At 52.9% G+C, this 23,831-nt stretch overlaps 1 protein-coding gene across 1 annotated transcript in view; it reads right to left on the reverse strand.

Annotated features, from left to right (window-relative positions):
- The window catches only part of AdamTS-A (ADAM metallopeptidase with thrombospondin type 1 motif A), a 463,942-nt gene that overhangs the window by 313,338 nt on the left and 126,773 nt on the right, over positions 1 to 23,831 (reverse strand). Inside the window, exon 2 of the mRNA XM_077640653.1 lies at positions 4,374 to 4,874. Within this exon, the coding sequence (XP_077496779.1) occupies positions 4,374 to 4,556 (183 nt within the window). The 5' untranslated portion in view covers positions 4,557 to 4,874. The remainder of the gene's footprint in view (positions 1 to 4,373; positions 4,875 to 23,831) is intronic.

Below are 23,831 nucleotides of genomic sequence, written 5' to 3' on the forward strand. Positions count from 1 at the left end.
GCGCGCACAGGCCCTGCAGTTCAAGTTCCAAGAGCAACGCACCGATTGCAGCTTCTAGACAACATCCGCGGAGCGTCAGGATTCCATTCGAAAGTGGCCGCGTGCACAATGAGTTATCCAGGCGAGGCCGAGCGACCTCTGCGTGCCCACGCCCTCTCTCTACCTGCTTGAGAGACAGCCGACTCTCTACAACGCGCACTTGGTCCAGGACAACCGACCCGCGGTGGGTAATGCGCTCGTGCTTCGGCCTCGCTGCTCCCCGACTGTAGCCACCGCACCCGGCCCGTCCAGACGCGTTTGCGAGCCGCTCCATTAATACTCGGCCACTCCGGTGGCGCGCAATGACCGTGCGGACATTGGAATGGCGGCCGAGGGCGTTTGCCGCGTGCCGCAGAGACACGTAGGGCGTGCAGCGGAGGGGGGAGCGGAAGTTATTCCATTGCTTCTTTGGGCGCGGTAGTCGCGCGAGAGATACTGCCATTACGCACCGACGCTGTACACCGCGGGCGACTTTACGGACGTACGAGAAAATAATTGGGGGAAATTTGGTCAAGGTCCTGCGGAGCGTGCAGGGTGATCTAGCAAACGCTTTCGCCTTTTCCTGAATCGAAGAAGTGAGAGTGATAGTATAGCCCACATCACTCCCACCTACATCATCAATACGCCCGCTGCTACGCAAATGTTGATAGACAGCCCGCACACTGACTATAGACAATCTACGGCGTGTCATTCGAAACTTTCATGTCCCCTACGGCTCTATAGCCACAGGTGACGTGCAGAACATGCTCCTCACGTGGACTAAATTTGCCTCGGGCAGCCAGCAAACAAGGGAGGTTTGTGTTCCGTAATACTACGACGCCAGCTTCCCTAATTGAGGTACCCCTGCATAAGAGTCTAGGTATTTTAACCTTCAACACGTCCTCAGACAAAGCCTCGGCAGCGAACAGAGAAGGTAATCGACAGCCTAAATCGGCCCCGCCGCGGTGGCTCAGTGGTTAGGGCGCTCGACTACTCATCCGGAGTTCCCGGGTTCGAACCCCACCGCGGCGGCTGCGTTTTTATGGAGGAAAAACGCTAAGGCGCCCGTGTGCTGTGCGATGTCAGTGCGCGTTAAAGATCCCCAGGTGGTCGAAATTATTCCGGAGCCCTCCACTACGGCACCTCCTTCTTCTTTCACTCCCTCCCTTGTCCCTTCCCTTACGGCGCGGTTCAGGTGTCCAACGATATATGAGACAGATACTGCGCCATTTCCATTCCACCAAAAACCAATTATTATTATTATTATTATTAGCCTAAATCGACAACCGCCGATGATGCTTTTCACAGAGCGGCCATCGGCGGCGAGAGGTACACTCTCAGCCCCCCCCCCCCCCCCCCCCCCAAATAAAAGAAAAAAATTGCAGCCTGCAGTGTGCGCTTCAACCTTGTTTCAAAAGCAAAACTTTGCCGCATGCTCTACACCGCAGTGCCCTATCGGCAACGCTCTGTGACTACCATTCGACGATGACGTCGTTGTGTCTGCTCGCCTAAAACACCTTCCCTGCTCACAGACTTGAGGGTTATTCCGGGCAGGGACGAAGATTCGGAATGGCGGGAGTCTTTTTTTCCGACTCTTCTTGTTTCTCGCCAGCGACTCAGGGGTCAAGGGCACAGCAAAAATCGAGCCGACAACGAAAACGAACACTTAAAAGGAAGAGCAGGCAAAGGAGACGAACCTGGCGTCGTAAACAACGAAAAACGGCGACATCGAGCGGCGTATGTGGCCCTAACATTTCAAAACGCAAACAAACAAAAAAAGCAAAAGAAAGGTAAGCGAATGGTGCATCGGAGGAGAACAAAGCCCCCCCCCCCCCCCCCCCCCCTGGTCGTGTTCTGAAGCCGCGCTGGCGCACGGCTAGTATTAATGCGTCCACTTTAAATGCGGCCAGTTTTAATTGAGGTTACCGTCTGCAAAACCCCTCGGTTTCTTCGTAACGAAGTTCCCTGATTGGTCGAGAGCATCCTGGTGTCACCAGCCCCTCCAAATTTGAAAATCTGAGGACTATAATGTTCGAGTACCTTCCATTAGATTATACGATGAGATTATATTAACCCGACCCACTCTTCTACCTTAACCACCCACTAATTCCAACTAATCCGCGCTAATCCACATATGTCCACCTACTAACTCAACTAATCCGCCGACTAATCTCATTCGATCAACTTATTAATTCGCACTTATCCACCCTAATCCATTTACTCCACTTGTATTCTATCGACTACTATTCGCTTCAATGCGATGGCATAAGCAGGGCCATGAAGGGGAAAACTTTTCGGCACCTGCATCTGTGTCGAGCCTCCTCTCGCAAGCCGTGGCAGGTGGAAGGTGGCATTTAAGGGCATTTCCCTCTCCATCCCACACCTGCCAACCGTTCCTCTCCTCCTGTCCACTTGTAGGTAAGAGGTGGGAGACGCCGGATAATGTCTGAGCAAAAATAGTTTAAAAGAAGCGTTTGCGAACAGAAATGGCATGAGAATAGAATCCTAATCACCATAGAATCAGAATCTGAATACATTGAAGAGTGAAAGAAAAAATGCTGCCGTATATCCTTCGCACTGAATCCAATTGATCGCCCCTACATTTTTTTTTCTTCTCATTTTTCCAAGCTCGCCTGGACAAACGGATTACTCATCCGTCTATTTAAGCGGCCACGAACGCGATCTAGAAAGAAAAAAGACCCTTCATTTTTACTCAGCCCTGGCAGCAAGTGCAACTATGCTCACGTTACCAACCAATACCGCCAGCTTAAACTTCGAGCCGCCAAGCAGGAACCTGATAGCGTCTTTCCAACCAAAAAAATTTGGCGGTTGTTTAGCTCTGGTTAAACCTGTAGTGACGCGATAGCTATAGCTGGCCGAGTGGAACTTGGTCACGTGACCAGCCACGTGACGAACCACGTGATCAGCCGCGGCGCCGCGCCGCCGGCAGCTGATCCACAACACGTGCCCAACCACGTGACAGCGTGGCGGCGCAGCCACAGGGTGGCACGCCGCCACGCTGAAGGCTCGAAATGCTACCGTAATGTAGCTATCGCTACAAAACTGACTCGGTATCTGCGCAGCGACGACGAATAACGACGATCACGCGACAACGTGCGGCCTTGCGCCATGACGACCCGAGACATCAACCCAGAGAGGCCACACGCCATGCCGCTGTATTGCGACAAGAACACAGATGGATTAGCGACACTTTGCAACAGTCGACAGCTAAAAAGGAAAAAAAAGGAAAGAAAGCACCAGGAAGCGCAACCGCTGAAGCGCTGGCGGGGCCGACGTACTGACGACTGTCCTTCCTTCCTGATGCGCACCACGCGGGCACAATCATCAACCCCGTGCGCGCTAATAGTCTTCAGTGCGCACCGACCCGCTTGCTCGGAGCGGTTGACCTTCGTTGACTCGGCCTGGGCGCGTATACACAGCGGACCTTCCAAGCAGCGCGCGTAACACGCGGGGTGTTCAGTAACCCCACTGCGTTGGCCGCAGTGCGACGAGTCGGCGAGCTGTCGTCTCCCTGTTCAGCGCACACAGGGTCACACAGCTGCGTGACACCCTGAACTTTCCCAGCTGTCTATACGGCCCGTTTTCCCGCACAAGCTAGAAAGGAACTTGGGAGACAAAAGAGAGGAACACATGGAGAAGACATACAAGACTGTAAGTAGTGAGTGCGCTTGTGTGTGTTCTCTTTCGTACGTGTGTCTCTTCTGTGGCGCTAATTTCCTTGAAGCAACGAAACGGCGCCACCGCCAACATGACCCCCCACCCAGAAGTCTTACTTTCTCACGCAGTCGTCCTTAATCCACCATATCACTGGTGTACGCATGACCCGTGGGAGGCCACGGATGTCTTCACACTTGAAGCGCCCGAACGCCAAGAGCGCTAATCACACGAAATTGATACTTTACGAGGAAGTGCTTCCCAGAGAGGGTGACACGGGCGAAGCACTACAGCGTTCGCTACGCCGTCCGGCGGTGGCAAGATTACCTGCACAGTAAGCGTCCCTGACCGCGTCAGAGGAAGGGAAAATAAATGGCAGCCGATTTTGCGCAGTTAGACCAAATGCAAATAAGGAATTAAGACTGTGGAGAGAGCAAATACACGAATGATTAAAATCGCACGACCGCCAGGCAAAGAACAGTCTTACAGCCGTGTCTCAGGAACCGCAAAAGGAGGTTCGCTTATTCGAATCGACGCAGATAGCTCAATAAACTGGCTATTAAATAAACAATGACAGCTTGATAATCTATCATCTCCAAGGACGACCTCCTCTTTCCGCACCCGTACAAAGAAGCGCTTTCTTCAGCTTCTGCCAGGCAAGAAAGTGAGGCCGCACTGACCATTCCGTTGCAGAGCGAGACGACCGCCTTGGAGCCGGGCTCTCCGACCACATCCCCCGAGTAGAAACAGCTGCGCACGTCGTCAGCTCCGTCCGCCGCGTTCTCGACGTCGTCGTCATCCAGCGGCACCAGGTCTCGGGCGTCCTGGCCGCCCGGGGCATCACGGTAGCGGAGCGTCACCATCCGGGGGACACGTGGCTCGAGTCCCTCCAGAGGCGCAGCGTGAGCCCTTCTTCGACGCGCCACAGCACGGGGGCGTCGTCCCGGCCGCGAGGCCTTCGTCCCGCCGAGGGCCACGACGACCGCCGCCACCGACTCGAAGGCCACGAGGGGGCAGGGAGGAGTGCGACGAGTGAGTGGAAGAGGAGTTGGAGGCGTCCCGCCACCGCGTGCTGCCGGCCATCGTCGGCCCGTCGTGCCGCCTGGTCCTGGACAGCGGCGACGGCCGCGATGCGTGAACAGGCTCGGGAAACACGGGCCTCGTTCGCGGTAGGGAGGAGCCTGGAGGGAAGAGAACAGAGACGAGGGCGAGGCTTGTGAGAATACTGCGTGAGACCGGCCGCGCATAACAGTGCAGATAACCTGCGCATTACGTAGAGAAATGACCCCGAGATAGACAGCGCACTCACACCCGTGGTCGACGAGGACTATGTCCAAAATATACGGCCCACGGTGTGCGCTTCTAGGAGAACCCGTTCTGACCGTTGTACACCGCCAGGATGAAAATATCTTGTAGCGTATGCATTCAGTGATGCGGAGCAGCTCTCTGAATCTGTGAAGGAGTATGTCCAGTATGTAAGTGTGAGTGGTATGTCCAGGGAGTCTAGGAACTAAAGCGTCGCGGTCCAATCAGAGCTCAGGATTTGAATCTAAACCGCCCTTTGCAGCAAGCTGTTCGGTTTCGCGGAGCAAGCAAGCTTGCTCCGGACCGCTAACCTGGGAATACGCCAGTAGAAGTGAGAAGTATATCCTAGTCCACATACCACCGGGCTTGACTTCCAAAGACACGGTTTAGAGGAAGCGTATTGGGCTGTGTATTTTTTTACGGAGGCTGCACAGTATGTCTCAGGTCCTGGGACAACATTCCTCTGCCCAGCAAATCAGCATGATAGTTTTTGTTACGACATACTACGAAGGTGATGTCGTTTATCGAGGAGAAAATCCTCGCGTAGCCATCGCTGTGAAACGCCCGCGTAGTGCATGATTATGGAGCACGTCAAACAACTGCGAGCGATCGAAACTCTTCCCAAGCGTTCACAAAGGGTTATCTCTCTTCCACGGTGTTCTTCAAGCGCGAAAGAACGCGTTTATCTTTCATAAATAAAGTTAGGCTCCCTACAGAGTAGCCAGTCCGACGGTGCACTGACGGAGGGGGCATTGTGTAAAACGACCGATAATCGATGCAGTCCAAGTGTGCCGCTTGTACTGTGAGCACCAGAGGTGGACATTTGACCTCAAAAATCTGGACCTCACATCAACCTCAAAAAGAATTTGCCGATCTCACTCAAACCTCAACGTCATAAGTCGAGGCTGAGGTCTCCTTAGACGCCCTCACCTCACTTTTCCCGAAGCCACTGCTGAGCTCACTCAACCTCACCTCAACCTCAAATTGTGAGGCTGAGGGCGGCTGCTCTACCTCCGAAAACTCAGAAAACTAACGAAAAACAAAACAAAAAGCGATTAAAAAGTTTTCAGTTAAACACAATTCTGAGGATCCTGTGAGTAAGGAAAGCTAAAATGATGATGGTATTATTTAATAAGGTGTGTAAAGACACAAATTGATGTGCACGCAATAGGAGAAGCTCAAAATCTGGGATGAACCCTCAGAGTATATGGCATGCGGGCAGAGGTGTCCATACGCGGTTACCACCAGTACGTCGGTGAGTACTTTATGTGTGTCAGTACATGGCAACCTGCTTCGTGTATACTTGATCCTATTGGAAGCCTCTCGCTCATTCACGCTCGATTCGGCAATCGACAAACACAGCCCTTCTACACCATATACCAGAAATTGGGAGGAGCGGGAGGTATTCACGATACTCGTCGATGTACTTTCCAATGCGACGGTTATGCAGACGCATATCAGTATATTTCGATTTTCTAGCTATATCCGGCATAGCGAGAATGCTCTTTTCAGTCCCCTGTATGTTGCCTTCGAAAACACTTAACAAGTTGCGACTGTAGTACACCAACAGAGGCGCGTTGTATTTATGTCTGTGTAGAAGCGAGCGGCTTCTTTTATTAATGCGAAAGCATTAGATGGCTCACTTTCAAGGTCATATCCGCAAGAAACTGCGCCATGCGACGTCACGAGCCGACGAGCAACGCAACGGAGACGATGACGTCACATAATTAATTAGAGTTAACAATATAATTAGGTAACGCAAAGACTAATTAGTATAATTAGTGATGCCATCATGTGAGTGTGACGTCATACCATGTAACGTGACACCGATGTAATGTGCCATCAAGCCTAGTCACGTGACGACTCTAATATGACATCACACCTACCCACGTGACAACGAGGTAATACACCCACCCCCTTCCACCCCCATTTCAAGATCCATATGATGCTCACATTACTACACATGCGCGCATGAAGCATTACAAAGAGTGCCCACAACCCGGTCCACATTAATGACATTCGGATTGTCCAGCAGGTGAAAGCGCCAGTTCTCATGTAGGACATACTGGAAAGATCATGCAACGACACATGCCTTTGACTCTCGAGATGATGTCGATGATGATGATGCTAACAGTGTATCATTATGAGCCCGGGGAAGTCTGATATACCGCTACCAAATTAAAAGTTGCCAGAATTTTGATTAAATATTGTACGTGACCAGCAACCGAAGACAATTTTTGTGGGAGGAATAGTGATACCTGAAACTAATAATTAAAGATGATCTTGATGTTCCTGGGACGTCAAGTCCCTCCCCCGTTTCCGCCACTTCCCTCCAGGTGGCGATAGTAATGGTTTCGAAATGCTGGGGATTCTCCGATGACTCGGTGAACCCGCGGCATTTTGAAAGAAAGGGCCAGATTATGTCTTCGAACACTGTGCCAACTATTAAAATCACACGGGTCAAAACAACTGACCTAGATTGGGCAGCGTGAACTACTCTGTCTGTCAAGAGCACAATGGCTCTCCGCTCCAATCAATTTCCCCGCAGCGAAATCTTTTTCTGAGCCGCCCCCCCCCCCCCCCTCCCAACCCGGGGAAAAAAACTGCCTAAGTATTCATACGCCTCAACAGAATTCTGGGTACCATTTCGTCAACCAGTCTGAGACAAGCTGTTTTAATTCAATCACTTGTTTTCCTTCGAAACTGAACTAATCAACGGTACGCCAGCATCCGCAGCGTTTTTTACCCACGAACACCGCGCGATCATTCTGCGAAGCAGTTTAAACTGAACGATGGGTCTCTGCAAAATTGTTAAAGGAAAGATAACATGTAGTGCCTGGTCGCCTGCAAAGCAGGCCGCCAACCTAACTGGTGCCATACGAGAAAAGAAAAAAAAAGAGAATGATTAGAAATATACTAACAAAATGGCACACTAAAAACAGGAGCGAACAACAGTGTGCCCCATTAAACGTCATATTAGAAGGTTTGAAACAACGACTCAGCAGCACAGTGCGAGCATGTAATCAGTTCCATTCACACATCATCATTAAAAAAAAAGGGAAAAGGAATCAGCTACCACATCACCATACATTCATTATAGTCTTGCATTTTTTTTTGCCGCTTTAACACCGCTATGCTGGTGCGTTCGCCTCGTGTTGCGGTGTTTCGGCATAATAAGCGAATTTTCGAGAAGGAACCGGAGACCAAAAGAGAAGTTATTCGGAAGGATAAAAAAGTGAAATTGTATTTGCATCTGCTTTTATTACGGAACGGGAATATACAGAATTAGTGTGAGATTCGAAAGGGGAAGCCACTGATCAAAAGCTTCGACGGTGTTATACAGGTTTTTCTGGCTTCGTGCTTTTTTAATGAAATCAGCAGGTGTCCTTGTTAGGAACCACCTGAATCACATTGTCTTCCCTGTGCCGACTACTCTAGTTTCTGCTAAGTCAGCTTGTAGGATCCCATTTATTGGACTGCAGGGCAAGAGCCATGACGTCAGTGCCGGCAACGAGCATGAACACGAAGCAGTCTTGCTTGGGCCATCCGCGCTGCGAAGAATTTATTGCGTGCTTGTTGGACTGAACTTGTTTGTGGCATCAAACAAGGCTACCACGGGTCAACGTGATTTACGTGCTTTGTGCGCTCCCGGAGTTTGAGCCCACCGCCAGGCAGCCAGCGGGCCAAGGGGGAGGAAGAGTGGCGTGCTGTGATAGTAACACTCCTTCCGGGAAGACCAGAGGGGCGCGTCTTCCTGTAGGCTTGGACTGAACGGACATTACGGCGCAGCACCGGAAGCTAAGAGGGAACTGTGGCATCCGGTTGTCCAAACAGGGGAATCCGAACACAAGCGTCATGCAATGAACACTCCGGCAGTGCGCTGCAACTCCGCTTCGGAAGCGGCACTCGTCGGAGTTAGAGGTGGCAACTGCAAAAAGTCTCGGCCTCAAAATTTCGACCTCACTGAATGGCGACCTCACTCAACCTCAAACTCACGCGTGAGGTTGAGGTCTGATCTGCTGACCTCACTCACAAAATTTCGAGCCGTCGCTGACCTCACCTCAACCTCACCTCACGACGTGAGGTTGAGGTCATATTGTGATTGGGGTCGACCTCGTGAGGTCGAAACCTCATGAGGTTGCCCACCTCTGGTAAGCACATGAGCCGCGCACTACGGGCACCCTTTAAAAAAAAATAGAATGCATCAGTCCGTAGACAGTCCAGGTATATTGCATGGACTACCTACTGAAGTTTCTGTATTATTATTATTATTATTATTATTATTATTATTATTATTATTATTATTATTATTATTATTATTATTATTATTATTATTAAGGGCACGCGCTGGATAGCATGCGCCCACTGCAGAGCGTCCCGGCTCCAGAAGCACACCGAGCCGCCGCGGTGGCTCAGTGGCTATGGCGCTCGGCTGCTGACCCGAAAGACGCGGGTTCGATCCCGGCAGCCGCGGTCGAATTTCGATGGAGGCGAAATTCTAGAGGCCCGTGTACTGTGCGATGTCAGTGCACGTTAAAGAACCCCATGTGGTCGAAATTTCCGGAGCCCTTCACTACGGCGTCCCTCATAGCCTGAGTCGATTTGGGAAATTAGACCCCCATAAACCAAACCAGAAGCACACCTACTGCGCCGCTGCGGAGGAAGAATACTTGTGCAATGGAGTCATCTCCAATGTTATGCCACTCGCCGAAGACAGACCGTCCACATGTGACCCTTTGGATGTGGCCCTCTAGAATCTAACGCTGTAAGCATCTGCCGTGATGAATTTTCCTTTGGCAGTGTGTCCTTTGCAGTCTGCCTTTGAGAGACTGCATTTGAAAGTTGGCGATTGACGGCTTTCTATACAGCGGTGCGGGTAAACAGACCAGTGCCCTCATCCTGTAAAAGTGGCACTGAAGCTGGCGAATGCAGCGATCGGCGTACCTTTCCTTTATCTAATAGCGCATTTGGCTCGTCCTATTTGCACTACGCATTTCAGGACGACGACCTTGGAGGCAGCGGCACAGGCGTCCTTGCTTTGTTCGGAACAGTGCGCAAACTCCGCCTAGCCTGTGCACGCACACGCGGCTGTCTGACACGTTACTTCGAACAGCGGGGAGGCCGACTTGTCCTTTCGGCATAACAGAGCACAATGAGAGAGAATAAAGAAACAAGGAAAATAAAATAGAAGCCCATTACCGTAACCCAAACGACAGCGAAGAATACGACCGGAAGAACAAGCAAGAAAAGCTAACGCAATTCGGTCGCGTCCAACGTGAATACCATTACGGCGCCCGGCGGGAACCTTCGCAGACGACGCTTGAACAGACAGACGACCGTGAGAGAAACAAGCGACTTGGGGTGGGGGGTTGGAAAAAAAAAAAGCCGTCTGCTACAGCGCTTTCGCAAAGTGCCCGCGGTGACAGAGTAATTGCTCGTCTCCCCCGTTCTGCTTGATCACGCGATTATACGTCTCTGCAGTCTCGCAGAACGAGGCTTCGTTAGCATTTCAAACAGCACCGCCCCTCTGAATGGTCCGAAAGCGAGACGCAGACGAGACGACGAGCAGGCAATTAGGGACACAAAAGAAGCGACGCGTGAACGCTCACCCGACACTACGAGTACGCGTTTGTCTCGGCAAAGCGCGAGACGTTTGCCACAGAGGAACTTTCACGCCCGACGAAGAGTAACACCACTCCTACACAGCGCGCATGACCGCGTGAAAACAACTCCCCGTTCCCACCGAAGCTCATCAGCATCTCAAAGACACGCGTCTCTACGGGCCGACAAACCAATTGACCCCGCGGGTAAGAAGCCATCGGGGCAAATTAGGCGCCCGTGCTGATTATGCGCGCGGCTATCGGCGGCCAAGGTGAGCAGCCGTGTAATACCAAAAACTGAGCGAGATATCGCGCTTTCGTATACGCATAGCAGGGAAGACAATCGTGCCTCCGACTGGAATAATTCGGGCCCGTGCCTAATGATCGCACATTATCGGTTAGGCTCTTACACCACCGTCCGCCTGCGTTTTCATCCGGCAACGAAAACCTCGCTGCGGGCTCATCCGAATTTCATAAACGCAGTCTCGGAGGCTGCGACGCAGACGGCTCCGGCGCCGCTTCATCGCACCTCGCGCGAAGCTATTAGCAGACGATCTGCTATGGGAGAAACCGGTAGCAGACGGTCGTGCTCCCGGGAGGCCGCTGCATACTCTCGTCCCCGGACGCATTATTCGTTTGTGAAAGCATTAATATCTGTGCGGCCATTTCTAGCATAGCTCCATTCGCTCTCACGCACATACAAACAATTTCGCGCGCCGGAAGTCAACCAGCGATAATTTAGCTGAACTGAGGCGCACACAGCCGCTGTCGTTTATTCACGTGACCAGGGCTCGCAGGAAACTGCGAACTTCGTTATTTAGCTTACGCTAGGTCTAAACCGATTATTCTCTTGTAGAAATATTAACTTTCTCGAAGGACGTCTCCTAAAAATGATTAGCTAACTTCTACACGCGCCTATTATAAAATCTTCACTAGTGTTTGATGCAGTGAAGGAGTTGAAACACGTATTAAAATAATCACATTGAGGAACCTCGCTGTGAAGCCGCGCTTGAGAAGCCATATGCGCCATTAGTGCAATAATAAAATAATAATAATAATTGGTTTGGGGGGGGGAAGGAAATGGCGCAGTATCTCTCTCATATATCGTTGGACACCTGAACCGCGCCGTAAGGGAAGGGATAAAGGAGGGAGTGAAAGAAGAAAGGGAGAAATAGGTGCCGTAGTGGAGGGCTCCGGAATAATTTCGACCACCTGGGGATTTTTAACGTGCGCTAACATCGCGCAGCACACGGGCGCCTTAGCGTTTTTCCTCCATAAAAACGCAGCCGCCGCGGTCGGGTTCGAACCCGGGAACTCCGGATCAGTAGTCGAGCGCCCTAACCACTAAGCCACCGCGGCGGGTTAACAATAAAATAGCACGACAAGGGAACAGTGCGCAGCCAGAGCAATAATGGATTCCAGTTTTAAAACTCCGCTTTGAAACCCGGCTATTCCTCGCGGCCCCATTGCTGCGGTTAACAGAGTAGCGCCACCTACGATCTGGGCCATCAACTACCGGTGCCGTTCGGAAACTTTATTTCTCTACTACTGCATGCTCGTGCCTTGGACAGCGCTGAGCAGTTCGTCTGAACGCCAAAGGTGGCGTGACAGTCGGCTACCCTCTAACCTCCGAGTCTTCGCCCAATTCGACCGTCGGATTTGAATACGTGGGCCCTGTGAGCAGTTTCGCAAGTGATAGCGTATCATTAAAGGGTTCCGGACAAAAGCGCGTAACAGGGCTCTGTGTTCGATACAGCGATGCTAGCAGACAACGACCGCGTTGCGCAACTCCGTTATCGCAGACGGCAGGCGCTACAGTAAGCAGACGACACGGTCCTAAACATGCGGAACGCCATTCACAAAACAGATTCGCGGGGCATCCGGGGAGGGTCCGTAACCAGCAGCGGAAGCTGCGAGCGCCATATAGCGCGCATGCAAATAGAGCCATTGAGAGTGTCATTTCGGCGCCGCCATTTAATTTACGACGCCTAATTGGTGGGTGGACTACAGCGCCACGCCGTCCGCGCTAAGGGCTCCGCGCGCTGCTGTAATTAAGGCGCGCGAGACGCCGGCAGAGGCGCGTCGGGAGTGACGAATGGCCGCCACGATCTCTCCAAGGCTCCAGGCGCGCCTTCGGTGGCGTTCTAGTACAACAATGGCCACGCTCTCTCTCTCGCGCGCGCGCTTTTTTAACGCGCCGCTATATGATGCGACGCTCCGGTAAACGGCTTGCACAACCAGAGGCGTCGATTTTTTTTTCTCTCTACTTAGTTAGCGCATGCGCGAGAATATCAGCGACGTCACTGAGGGTTCGATGGCTCTAAACGGCGGGCACCGAAGCGCCTTCACCTGTCGGCTCACCTGAAGGGCGACCACATTCATATCGAACGAGCTTACAAACCTACCTCCCTACAGATTAAGCATCCGGTTGAGAGCCGGGGTGGTGCAATGATGATACTCCACTTCTGTTTTGATTATTTCCGCATTCTGCCACTGCCTCGAGCCAGAAACGGCTTGGGGTGATGGGGGTGGGGTGTTAAGTGAAGTTTTCCCCGGGCAAAGCTCACTGGCCGCCATTTCTCTGAACGAAGACAGTTCAAGAAATGTATGGCGCTAACACGACCGCCCCCCAACTGCCACTGCAAGAGAAGTGATGTCACTGCGTGGCAGCGGTCAGGTCCCACACCGTTCTATCGAAGAACCTTTCGGAGCTAGCCAAGCAAGCAACTGATTCGGTGTGAGTTATGTTGCATCATGAGCGTTTACGTGACTCACTTCAGCGTTTTGTCCGGAGCTGCGCCGCAAATTACGCACCCTTATCACGATAGGTGTCGCGGGTCTTCCTTACGATGATCCCCACTGAATGTTTCTAACACCCCAAGACAGGTGGCAGCGCAGTTAATAATTGGTTTTTTGGGGGAAGGAAATGGCGCAGTATCTATCTCATATATCGTTGGACACCTGAACCGCGCCGTAAGGGAAGGGATAAAGGAGGGAGTGAAAGAAGAAAGGAAGAATAGGTGCCGTAGTGGAGGGCTCCGGAATAATTTCGACCACCTGGGGATCTTTAAAGTGCACTGACATCGCACAGCACACGGGCGCCTTAGCGTTTTTCCTCCATAAAAACGCAGCCGCCGCGGTCGGGTTCAAACCCGCAGTTAAAAAGAAAAAGTTGCCCTGCGGGAAAAGGCAAGGTATAAACTGTAGGAGTACAGTCAGTATCAATAAAGTAACGTTATGTACCCGAACAGGGTAATAACAGTTCAGCGGCATGCATACAACCGCGCTGCAAGGCTCACATGTAACCAGTTTCTTTTTTCTGTCTCTCTCTCTCTCTCTCTCTCGAGTAAGAAACTACACCACCCATTTATCTTTATTGCGCTGCCAATAAATAAAAATAAATAAGTAAATAAATAAATAAATAAATAAATAGAGGATTTATGTTGCCCGCAGCCCTCCGTAACGCAAAAACACGGAAGTCAGACATCAACGAAAATATCAGCCCCTTGGGTTAGGGGACGGCAGGCAATATTTCTTCGACACGCGAGCGGATAACGCTTGCCCGCTAAAGGCACGCGCACGAAAAGCGGCGACGCCCTAGCCTTTACCACGCGCACGGTCAGCCGCTTAGGCGGCTATTTTACGCAACGCCTCAATTTGGACGTCCTCCAGCGCCACCTGCCGTAAGGACGAAAACAAGAAACGTTGTGTTCATCCCCACGAGCAGCCCACGCACAACCGGCTCGGGGTTCGCGGCGTTAGCATGCGGAGCAGTCCCAGTCCGACAGCACCTTACCTAACTCAACGCGCGCGAGCTGCGAACAGTGTACAAATGAACACGAGCCAACCTCGCGGAACCCGTGGAATGTCGTATGAATGCGGATCCTGTCCACACTCGCAGCACCTCGGACGAAAGTGGCTTTGCTGGAGTCCCGTAGCTGCCCGTGCACTGCTCTTACAGTCCAACTAAAAATAGAGCGTGAAGCCTCGGAGTAGCTCGGGTTAGTTCATAGGAGCGTCGCGCCAGCTGTAGCCAATGAGAGGGCGACCTTGAGGATGACCTTGACACCCTCAAGTTCCGTTGCTTTCGCACCTTTCAAGCAAAGGTGTGCCTTCTAATGTCTACTCGGTGTAACTGCGTCAAAACCCTACCACTTTCTTTCACAAGCCTGGCCTGCCTGTGCCTTTCTCGATGTATTAATCGGGCCGATTATACCATGCCGTTAAATTTAGAGTCAAAACTGCGATAGAACTGGTTTGTCCTACGCTATAACCGTCGTGTATGTTATCGCAGTGGACGCCACAAAACGATAGGTGACACCGATGCTTGCTGTTTTAATTACACCATTCCTTTTCTTTAGATCTGTTGTACCACTATAGCCGCATAGAGTTCAAGAACGATGCGGTTTTTTTCCCCGCCAATGGACCCCCTTTTCCAGCCAATGGCGTCGGCCGATTCTCGTGAACCTGCTAGCGTGACAACGCGGGGAGCGGCGCGACAATGCCGGGAGGGAACCATCCCGCCCATGGAAGCCGAGGACTATCTCATTCCATCTACCACTCCCTGCTTTGTCACACTAGCAGGGTCATGAGAATCGGCCGACGCCATTGGCTGGAAAGGGGTCCTTCGACGGGGAAAAGCCGCTTTTATTGTTGAGCTTTATCCGACTGTAGCCCAAGCCATGACGATGCTACGGTGCTGTTGTCGATGTCCCTTTAATACGCCTCGTAATAGGATAGTTGGTTCGGTAGCAGAAACACTGCAGCGCTCAGCGACACACTCGCAGAGGAGGAAAATGAGGGGGGGGGGGGGGGGACGAAGCGCTGCGTCTCAATTTCCTCGTTGTGTGCGCGGTTTCTCGTTGCAAGGTTCACGATACGAGGCCTCCCTCAACTCTCTCTCCCACTCCCTTGTCTAACTATTTGGCGTGCAGCCGGGCTCAAGGAAAACTCGGCGATGTTAATAGAGTTTCGCTCGTAACTAATGATCCGCGCGCCGTCATCAATTTCTAGCCGGGCGCAAACACGCGCAATCAACCGTACAAACGTTCCGCGAGATTATGCTCGCCGCCGCGGGTGGAATTCCGGTCGGATTTCCGGCCAGAAGACGATATCTTCGTGGCCCGACTCCCGGCGCCAGATAAGGGTACTCCTGCCCCCGATACAAGCGTTCCGCTGACTACTTCATTTCGCAGTTTCTTCATTTGAGCTAAGAATGAAGTATAGATTGTAAAATGAGCTTAACGGACGATAAGAGCACGACAGAGAAGCCGAATTCGGACAACGGCTCACAGCGGAATTCATGTGGTTGTTGCTTGTGCTTTCCAATCAATTATATTTAAATAATTACCCCATTAATCTCCCATTGGCGACCAGAGCAAATAAAAAAAATCCCCTATGCTCCTTCGCTTCGTTGACTGCTGGATTCCTTCATGTATATCATAACGAGCCCCGCTTTTCCCTTGCCTTGTCTGCTGAATAGCTACTGTAAGAGACAGGTGTGGAACACTCCCAGTGATGGTCGAAGACAATGCAATCCCAGACTTCCCTGAACATACCAGATCGTTAATCTCCAGCCTGGAAGTTCTTTTTTGCTGTTCACCGGAAGTTGAAGGCGTTCGAGAGGCACACGACAGCGCGATTCTGAGCCTAACGTCCAAACCAAACCAGCCCAGCCAGAACCGGACACGCACATGATCAACCCAGCAACTCCAAGATGCACGCCACCGATAACCACACTTTTCCCTCCACGCGAGCTCAGGCATGACCGCCACTTCATCACCCTAATCGATCCTAACGAGGTGCCGAAACGCGCGGAAGCAGCCCGCATGGGTCGACGTTTGAACCGGAACGCTTTTTTGTTGCGGGCGCACTCAACTGCACGTTATATCCTATCCGTATTTGTTCTGCCTAGTTTTCCATGTGGCCCACATTGGGAGACCATTGGGTGCACGCCGCCTCACTGCCAGAGGCACCGCACGCTCAAGAGCTACGGAGGCTGGCTGTTCCGCCGCCACGCTGGCCGAAAGACACTGCGCATCTAATATTTGCGCGCATACAAACTGGCGCCCACGATGAACGACGAGCGCACCGCGGAGACGATAAGATCGCGGTCTCGATCACGGCGCGCCCTCGTCCGCCTTTGCATAAGCGCATCGCCCGGGCGGCACTGCTGAAGAGAGGCGGCAGACATCACACAGCCGTCGACAGCATCATTCCAAACTGACCCCTGCGTGCACGCAGGCTTACGCGCCTCGTCTGGCGCATAACCGCGTGCAAATCTCTCTGCCCGCCTGCGTAGCTACGGCTCTTCCTGTCCAATTAGCAACGGGACATCCAACTTTCATGCACCCCGCCCACACTCTCATAATGCACACTTTGTGGGCCCTGTACACCAAGTGCACCTTGCATACCAGTCGCACTTTGCACACCATGTGAACTTTGCACCATGTGAACCTCGCACACTATGTGAACGTTGCACATCACATGAACTTTGCACATCACGTGAATTCTGCACACCACGTCAGCCTTGGACACCATGCATACGTTGGACACCGTGCGTACCTCGGACCCGTATCACACGAACTTTACACAGCAGTCACCCCTTGCACAAATGCATTCTTTGCGCACTTTGCAGACCACACGAACCTTGAACACCGTGAGAACCTTGAACACCGTGAGAACCTTGAACACCATGAGAACCTTGAACACCATGAGAACCTTGCACACCATGAGAGCCTTGCACACCATGAGAGCCTTGCACACCACGAGAACCTTGCACACGATGAGAGCCTTGCACACCACGAGAACCTCGCACATAATGCGAACCTTGCACACCATGCGAACCTTGCACACAATATGTATGTGTCCACCATGCTCTGTGTGGAGCCTTACACAAGTCATCGCGCTTTGCCTGTGAAAACGGTCTGTGGCGGCGATACCTACATTCATTTTTCAGCCTTCTCTAGTTTCCAAACGATCTGTTTTCGGCAGAAGTTGCTTTCTTTTCACCTTAGAATGCAATAATCAGCAGATACAGACCAGCTTCAAATTCTCCTCGGTGTCCCTTTAAGCCCTAAGTGCTCCCACTACTACGCCCCTCAACACTCCACGTGTTCTCCGGGCAATTCCAACGCTGCCCACACCCACCCATACCCACAACTACACGCACAGCTCACGGGACACACGCGGAAGTCGGGACGCGCCAGCGCAGAGCAAAGGGTTGCGCCGTAAAATGCACCCGGGGCGGCGGCGGCCGCTCTCCTTTGACCCCTGCCGTTGTTCCGTCCCCGTATAGGTGTGTTCGCTTCTTCCACCCCTCGCGCCCTTTGTTTATGCTTCCCGGCAGCGTTTAGCCGGCCCAAACTAGCAACGCACGTCAAGGGGAGAGGCTGCCGAGCAAAACACAAACGTGAGCAATGAAGAGCTAACTTTGGGTGTGCTCCCAGAGGGACGCATATAAAGAAGAGGGAAGGGAGAAGAGTGCCGCCGAGAGTTTTGCTCCTGTTTTGTAGACGACGCGCACACTCTCTCTCTCACCCTTTAGTTTTGCTTAAAGAGGGCTCCCTCCGCGGAGTGGGGCTGGCCTGAAAGGCATGCGGAAGCACGGATGCTCACTGCGCGAGCGACGTCGGACGGCGCGAGACGTACGCGATGTTGTGGTGGGGTGCGCCACATGTTCGGCATCCCGTATGGTGCGTTTGGTATAAGGATCTGCAGCTCGCGTATCGCCGACGTGCCGAGGCGGAGACGGAAGCAGAGGCGGCAGACGCGACATCTTTTTGTTTCGTCCGTGTGCATATCGTTACATCTGCGTTCCGGCTGCGACCCCGAGACTGCTCTCTCACCATACGGCCAACACCAAAACTAGCCGTCGGAACATTGCGAACATTGCAATGCCGTCACGCGCGAAATTTACTTCAAGAACTAAGTTCAAGACGGATTCGTGGTGGTCCCAAGCTCGATCCCCGGACCAGCACCAATTTTTCTTCAACCGCGCGCGGTTGAAGAAAGCTTAGCTTAGCGCTAAGCTTCCGAGAAACATAGTTTTCCTTTGCAGCCGCTTGACTACGGTCACGTGGACGATAAGGAGTAATTACTCCCGGATAGAAACCTACGCCACTATGAAGGTTTCTCCTAATTACATTGGTTTAACTTCACAATCCTTTTGCCATAAAACGGAACGGAATTATACCACGTCTTGACAGGTAGCAGAATACAGGCGTAGTTTTTTACAACGACAGGTGTATAAGGACCGTTGTACGCCACTAAAACAAAGCCCCTGCGCTTAACTGTACTGCTTAAGAAGTATCGTACAGTTAGCCCTGAGCCGAAACAGAACATGCGGATCATGCCGTGGCCACTTTTCCACTGACTCTATAGCTGTAGTCGGATAAAAGTCAAGATAAAAGCGACTTTTCTCCTGCAAAGGACCCCCTCGGCGGATTCTCATGAACCTGCCAGCATGACAATCCGGGGAGTGGCAGATGAAAGGGAACAATCCCCTCTCTGAATTTTCAGGCCACTCCCTATATTGTCTCGCTGCTCAGAAAAGCAGGCGCGTGAGATTCGGACCAGGCCATTAGCTGGAAGGAGGTGCTTTGACCAGAAAAAGCCGCTATTTTATTGACCTGTATCCAACTTGTGGAAATACGGGGGGAACAAAGCCTTTCGCCCCGCCCGCACTCCCACTCCGCGGATGCAGCGTTCCCGCTCGCTAACCGCGGAGGGGTTCGTGCTCGAGGGACAAAGGGAAGGGACGACACAGCGTTAACACTCATATGCTATTTATTACAGTTGCAATCAATACACAGAGTGGGCCAGCTAGCTACAAAACATCAACGAGGCATTCCTCGGAAATAGAAGGCTACGTAAGAAGGACTTCCGACTTACCGGCTGGGGCAGGGGCGCGACTTCGGAGGTATCGGCGGCGAACGTTTGTATGCGCCGATAATGGCGGCCGGGTTTTCCCGTGCGCGCTGCATTCTTGGGGCAAAGCCATTCCCTAGCATTTGCTGGGGAAGGCGGTCAGAGCGCGCGTTTGCTGCGCTCGCTTCGCTGCCTGGAACCAGAAGTCCAGCGGCAAGGCACAACGGATCCCCGTGCGCCTGCCGCGGAAGGTGACGGGAGCGTGCGGCTCCAACCGCTCACGACGCTGGCCGGATCCCGAAGGGCCTCTCTCCGGTTCCGCAGAATTCCGCGTAACCTACGAGGTGGCGCTCCCGTCGCCGTTCTCTTTCCCCCATGAGGGAGACTTCCCTTCTCGCCCAGCCGGGGGCTGTCCATCCCGACGGCCGACGATGAAGATGGGTGGCCGCATCGAAACGGAGGGGGGAAACAGGTTCTCCACATCCCTTCCTCCTTAAATGTCGGCCTACGGTTGAACCCGTCCATGGATGCCATCGACGAAGGGGCCACGAGCGTTGCGATGATGACTGCAGGACAGCTCGTACAGGCGGGGTGCCGGGGTCATCTGATGAGCAGCAAGGTCACCGGGCACCCGTCCTTGTCCCGCGGCAGGCATCCCAAAATTAGCGTGTCGGGAGGGTGTTGTTCGCGCCGACGCGCCTTTGTTGGAAGGTAGAGGGGCTCGCCCCCCTCTCGTAGCCGCTGCAAACTGCTCGCCGGAGACTCTGCAGCTCGATGACTCATGGCCGCAAGGCAGCAGGCAGAGACCCATACAATGGACAGCAGGCCGGAGCAGCTTCTCTTGAACTCTGCATATCGCTCCTAGGATCTCCAAAAGTTTGCACAAAAACAATGGAGACCGCGCAAACTCACCATTTGGTAAAATGCGGAGTAATGCAAGTGCCAAACAATCCTATCCGGCACCGCCCAAACGCTCGGTTCATTTGAACGTAGCTGGCTCTCTTCGGACGAAGCACATCCGCGGTTCGCTTTCCGGAATGGTGATGTTAAGCTCACTTGAGCTGCGTTAGCGTCTCTGGTTCCGCGAAATTATAAATTCGCTTCGCAGCCCAAAAAAGTAAGTTCGTTCGAACAAAGTCAGCTTTCTGTAGTTGAGCGAGACCTCTCGGCTCTAGCGAGGTTAAATATACAACAAGCAAGCCCATTTGCGCGTGCTTGTGCCACGGTACGACTGTGTCCTCCCAAAAGCGACAGGCAGCTCCCGAAGAGCCTTAGGCCTACTCGCTCTTACACTTCCGGGTGCCAACAAAGGGCCAAGGACAATAGCTAGAACACAACGCCACGAGGAGATACGTTTCTGCCCAGGTGACCCTAACGCGAACGGCGCCTACCGCTTCTCGCGGTGTCGCAGCGCCCCGGTGCTTTTCCTGTAATCACGACTGAAATCCAAATCAGCTGACTACGGCACCCGGCTCCCAGAGCCAAAGAGACAGAACTGAGAATATTTACAACTATGTACAAGAAAAATCGGGCCACCCTCCAGGCTTCCGCATTCACTCGCTTCTGGCTTGCTGTTCTCCGTGGACGTCTCGGTCTCGCTCTCCATGAGCGGACCTCGTAGGTTCACCTTCCACAGGTGTACCGATGAAGTGCTCATCAAAAGCGTAGCATGCACGGCAATCCTCCCATGCTGCTATTACGCTCATCTCGCTGTCAAGAAAGCATCTTCGCCTTGCTAGCAACTCCTAATTCGGTTCAGGCCTAACGCTGTTCCAAATCCGGGCGGGCATTCCACGAACCGAACTGACTGCCGTCCCTCGTCCCAAGAGCTTGCCACACGTTGGGGCGCCATTGTGGAAATACGGGGGGACAAAGCCTTTCGCCCCGCCCGCACTCCCACTCCGCGGATGCAGCGTTCCCGCTCGCTAACCGCGGAGGGGTTCGTGCTCGAGGGACAAAGGGAAGGGACGACACAGCGTTAACACTCATATGCTATTTATTACAGTTGCAATCAATACACAGAGTGGGCCAGCTAGCTACAAAACATCAACGAGGCATTCCTCGGAAATAGAAGGCTACGTAAGAAGGACTTCCGACTTACCGGCTGGGGCAGGGGCGCGACTTCGGAGGTATCGGCGGCGAACGTTTGTATGCGCCGATAATGGCGGCCGGGTTTTCCCGTGCGCGCTGCATTCTTGGGGCAAAGCCATTCCCTAGCATTTGCTGGGGAAGGCGGTCAGAGCGCGCGTTTGCTGCGCTCGCTTCGCTGCCTGGAACCAGAAGTCCTGCGGCAAGGCACAACGGATCCCCGTGCGCCTGCCGCGGAAGATGACGAGAGCGTGCGGCTCCAACCGCTCACGACGCTGGCCGGAAACCCGAAGGGGTTCTCTCCGGTTCCGCAGAATTTCGCGTAACCTACGAGGTGGCGCTCCCGTCGCCGTTCCCTTTCCCCCATGAGGGAGACTTCCCTTCTCGCCCAGCCGGGGGCTGTCCATCCCGACGGCCGACGATGAAGATGGGTGGCCGCATCGAAACGGAGGGGGGAAACAGGTTCTCCACAAACTACACTTTCCTGAGTGTGCCCCCTGTGGTTGCGTGTGCAGCTGTTCCTGGGACTTGATGTATTCTAGGGTAAACGGGAAAAATGCAGTACGCCTATCGTGCGGCGAGTGTCGTGGAGCCTGGGAGTCCTTACAACCCTGCAAGCTACGAAACTATTAATCAAAATGCAGCCACGGCTTGTGAATGTATATATCGGGGGACTAAGAGACGTAGGCACCTCCTATGAGTCGAGCAGTCAGCCCCGATAAAGCTTTGGTCTGCGTGAGTTTGTGCATTCTTCACAAAGTAGCGGTGCACGGAGTTTGCGAGCTACTGTTTTGGGTCTTCTCTGTGTGCTTATAGCGTTACTCCCTCGCAGCGCAACTTTGTGAAGGCTGGCGCCCAGCAATTTCTTCACCACGACAGTCACATTGTAAACAGCGCCGTGCAGTTCGCCTGGATGAAGCAGGTGGCGTGACAGTCGGCTAAGCTGCGATTTATCGACCAATCGAAGGGCTGGATTTGAGCACACCGACCGCATGGAGGTGCTCCGCAACTAATGTAAGCAAACAGCTGCTATGACCTGAGGTCAGGAGAAGGTGGGAATGGAGGAGGCATGGAGCTCATCTTCGAGGTACGCGCCTAAGTGGACGGCAAATGGGCTTCGCGAGTGGCAGCATTGTTTAAACTCGCGAGTAGCCGCATTCAAATATTTACAAAACAGCGAGACGACTTAAACAGTCATTAAGAAAATAACTTCTCTTCTTTCTCTCGCCTTCTTCGAGGCCTGAACAAATCCGCCGAAGAAAACAATAGGTGCTGAAAGCCGGAATCGCGTAATGATTGCGTTTGCGTTCCCGTCGGTACAGCGCTCAGGCATCCGACTTAAGCAAGACGCAAAGCGGTCAGATGCATCCTCGTTTGGACCTCGGCGGGGCCAGGCACAACAGCACTCCACACGTGGATGCCTTTTCCACGCGCCGCGTTTCGTTTCCTGTGTTTTCTTTTGTTCCCGCTTCGGCGCGCGGCGCTCTCGCGTTAATTAGCGGCGGCACTGATTAGAGACTGACGCCCAGCCGCGTGTCATTAATTTCCGGGCTCCGCGGGAGGCGGAACACACCGCGCAGTTCCTGCTTCCTCCTGGCGTGGCTTCTCTCTCGAGCATTGGGAGCTACTTCGACGACAGAAGAAGCGAGCCAACTTCTCCCCGCGGGCCTGGTATCCCCCCCCCCCCCCCCCCTTCTACACTCAGTGAGACTCCTCTTCAATGAAAGCAGGTTCGCAGATACAGCCTTGTCGTCGGAAACGAAGGTTAATGGAATCCCAGCAGCGTGTTTTCTCTGCGCACCGCAAGGCTATAAGGACGATACCGGAAGACATTCCGCTTCTCTGCGACCGCGGAGCTGAAGAGTTGAGTATTTCGCGGCGGAATTCGAGGCATCTGTTCGACCGTTTTCGACCGCCAGGGCGCTAGTTTCGTTCTATTGGCAAGGGACACTCCACACGCAACACCGTCCATAGCTGTTAGAGACACTGTCTTGACCATTTCCGAGTCTTGCGACGTCTCTGCAACGTGCAGCGTTGGAGGAACGCACGCTGAAGTAGCCTGAGTACAAACTTTGCGCCTCTTCGGGCTTGACGGACACACGTCGAAGCGATTACATATTTGCCTCGTTTCATATAAGCTTGCTGTTCTGACTCACCTGCGATGTTTAACGAGGCTCTTGCTCGAAGCTTTACGACCTAAATTTTAAGTTGTTTCACCGGATATTGGGGTGTCTGCTTTTGCAGCGAGCGACATCACACCATACCCAACGCACCTGT

Source organism: Amblyomma americanum, chromosome 10 (genome assembly GCF_052857255.1).
Source record: "Amblyomma americanum isolate KBUSLIRL-KWMA chromosome 10, ASM5285725v1, whole genome shotgun sequence".
Lineage (NCBI taxonomy): Eukaryota > Metazoa > Arthropoda > Arachnida > Ixodida > Ixodidae > Amblyomma > Amblyomma americanum.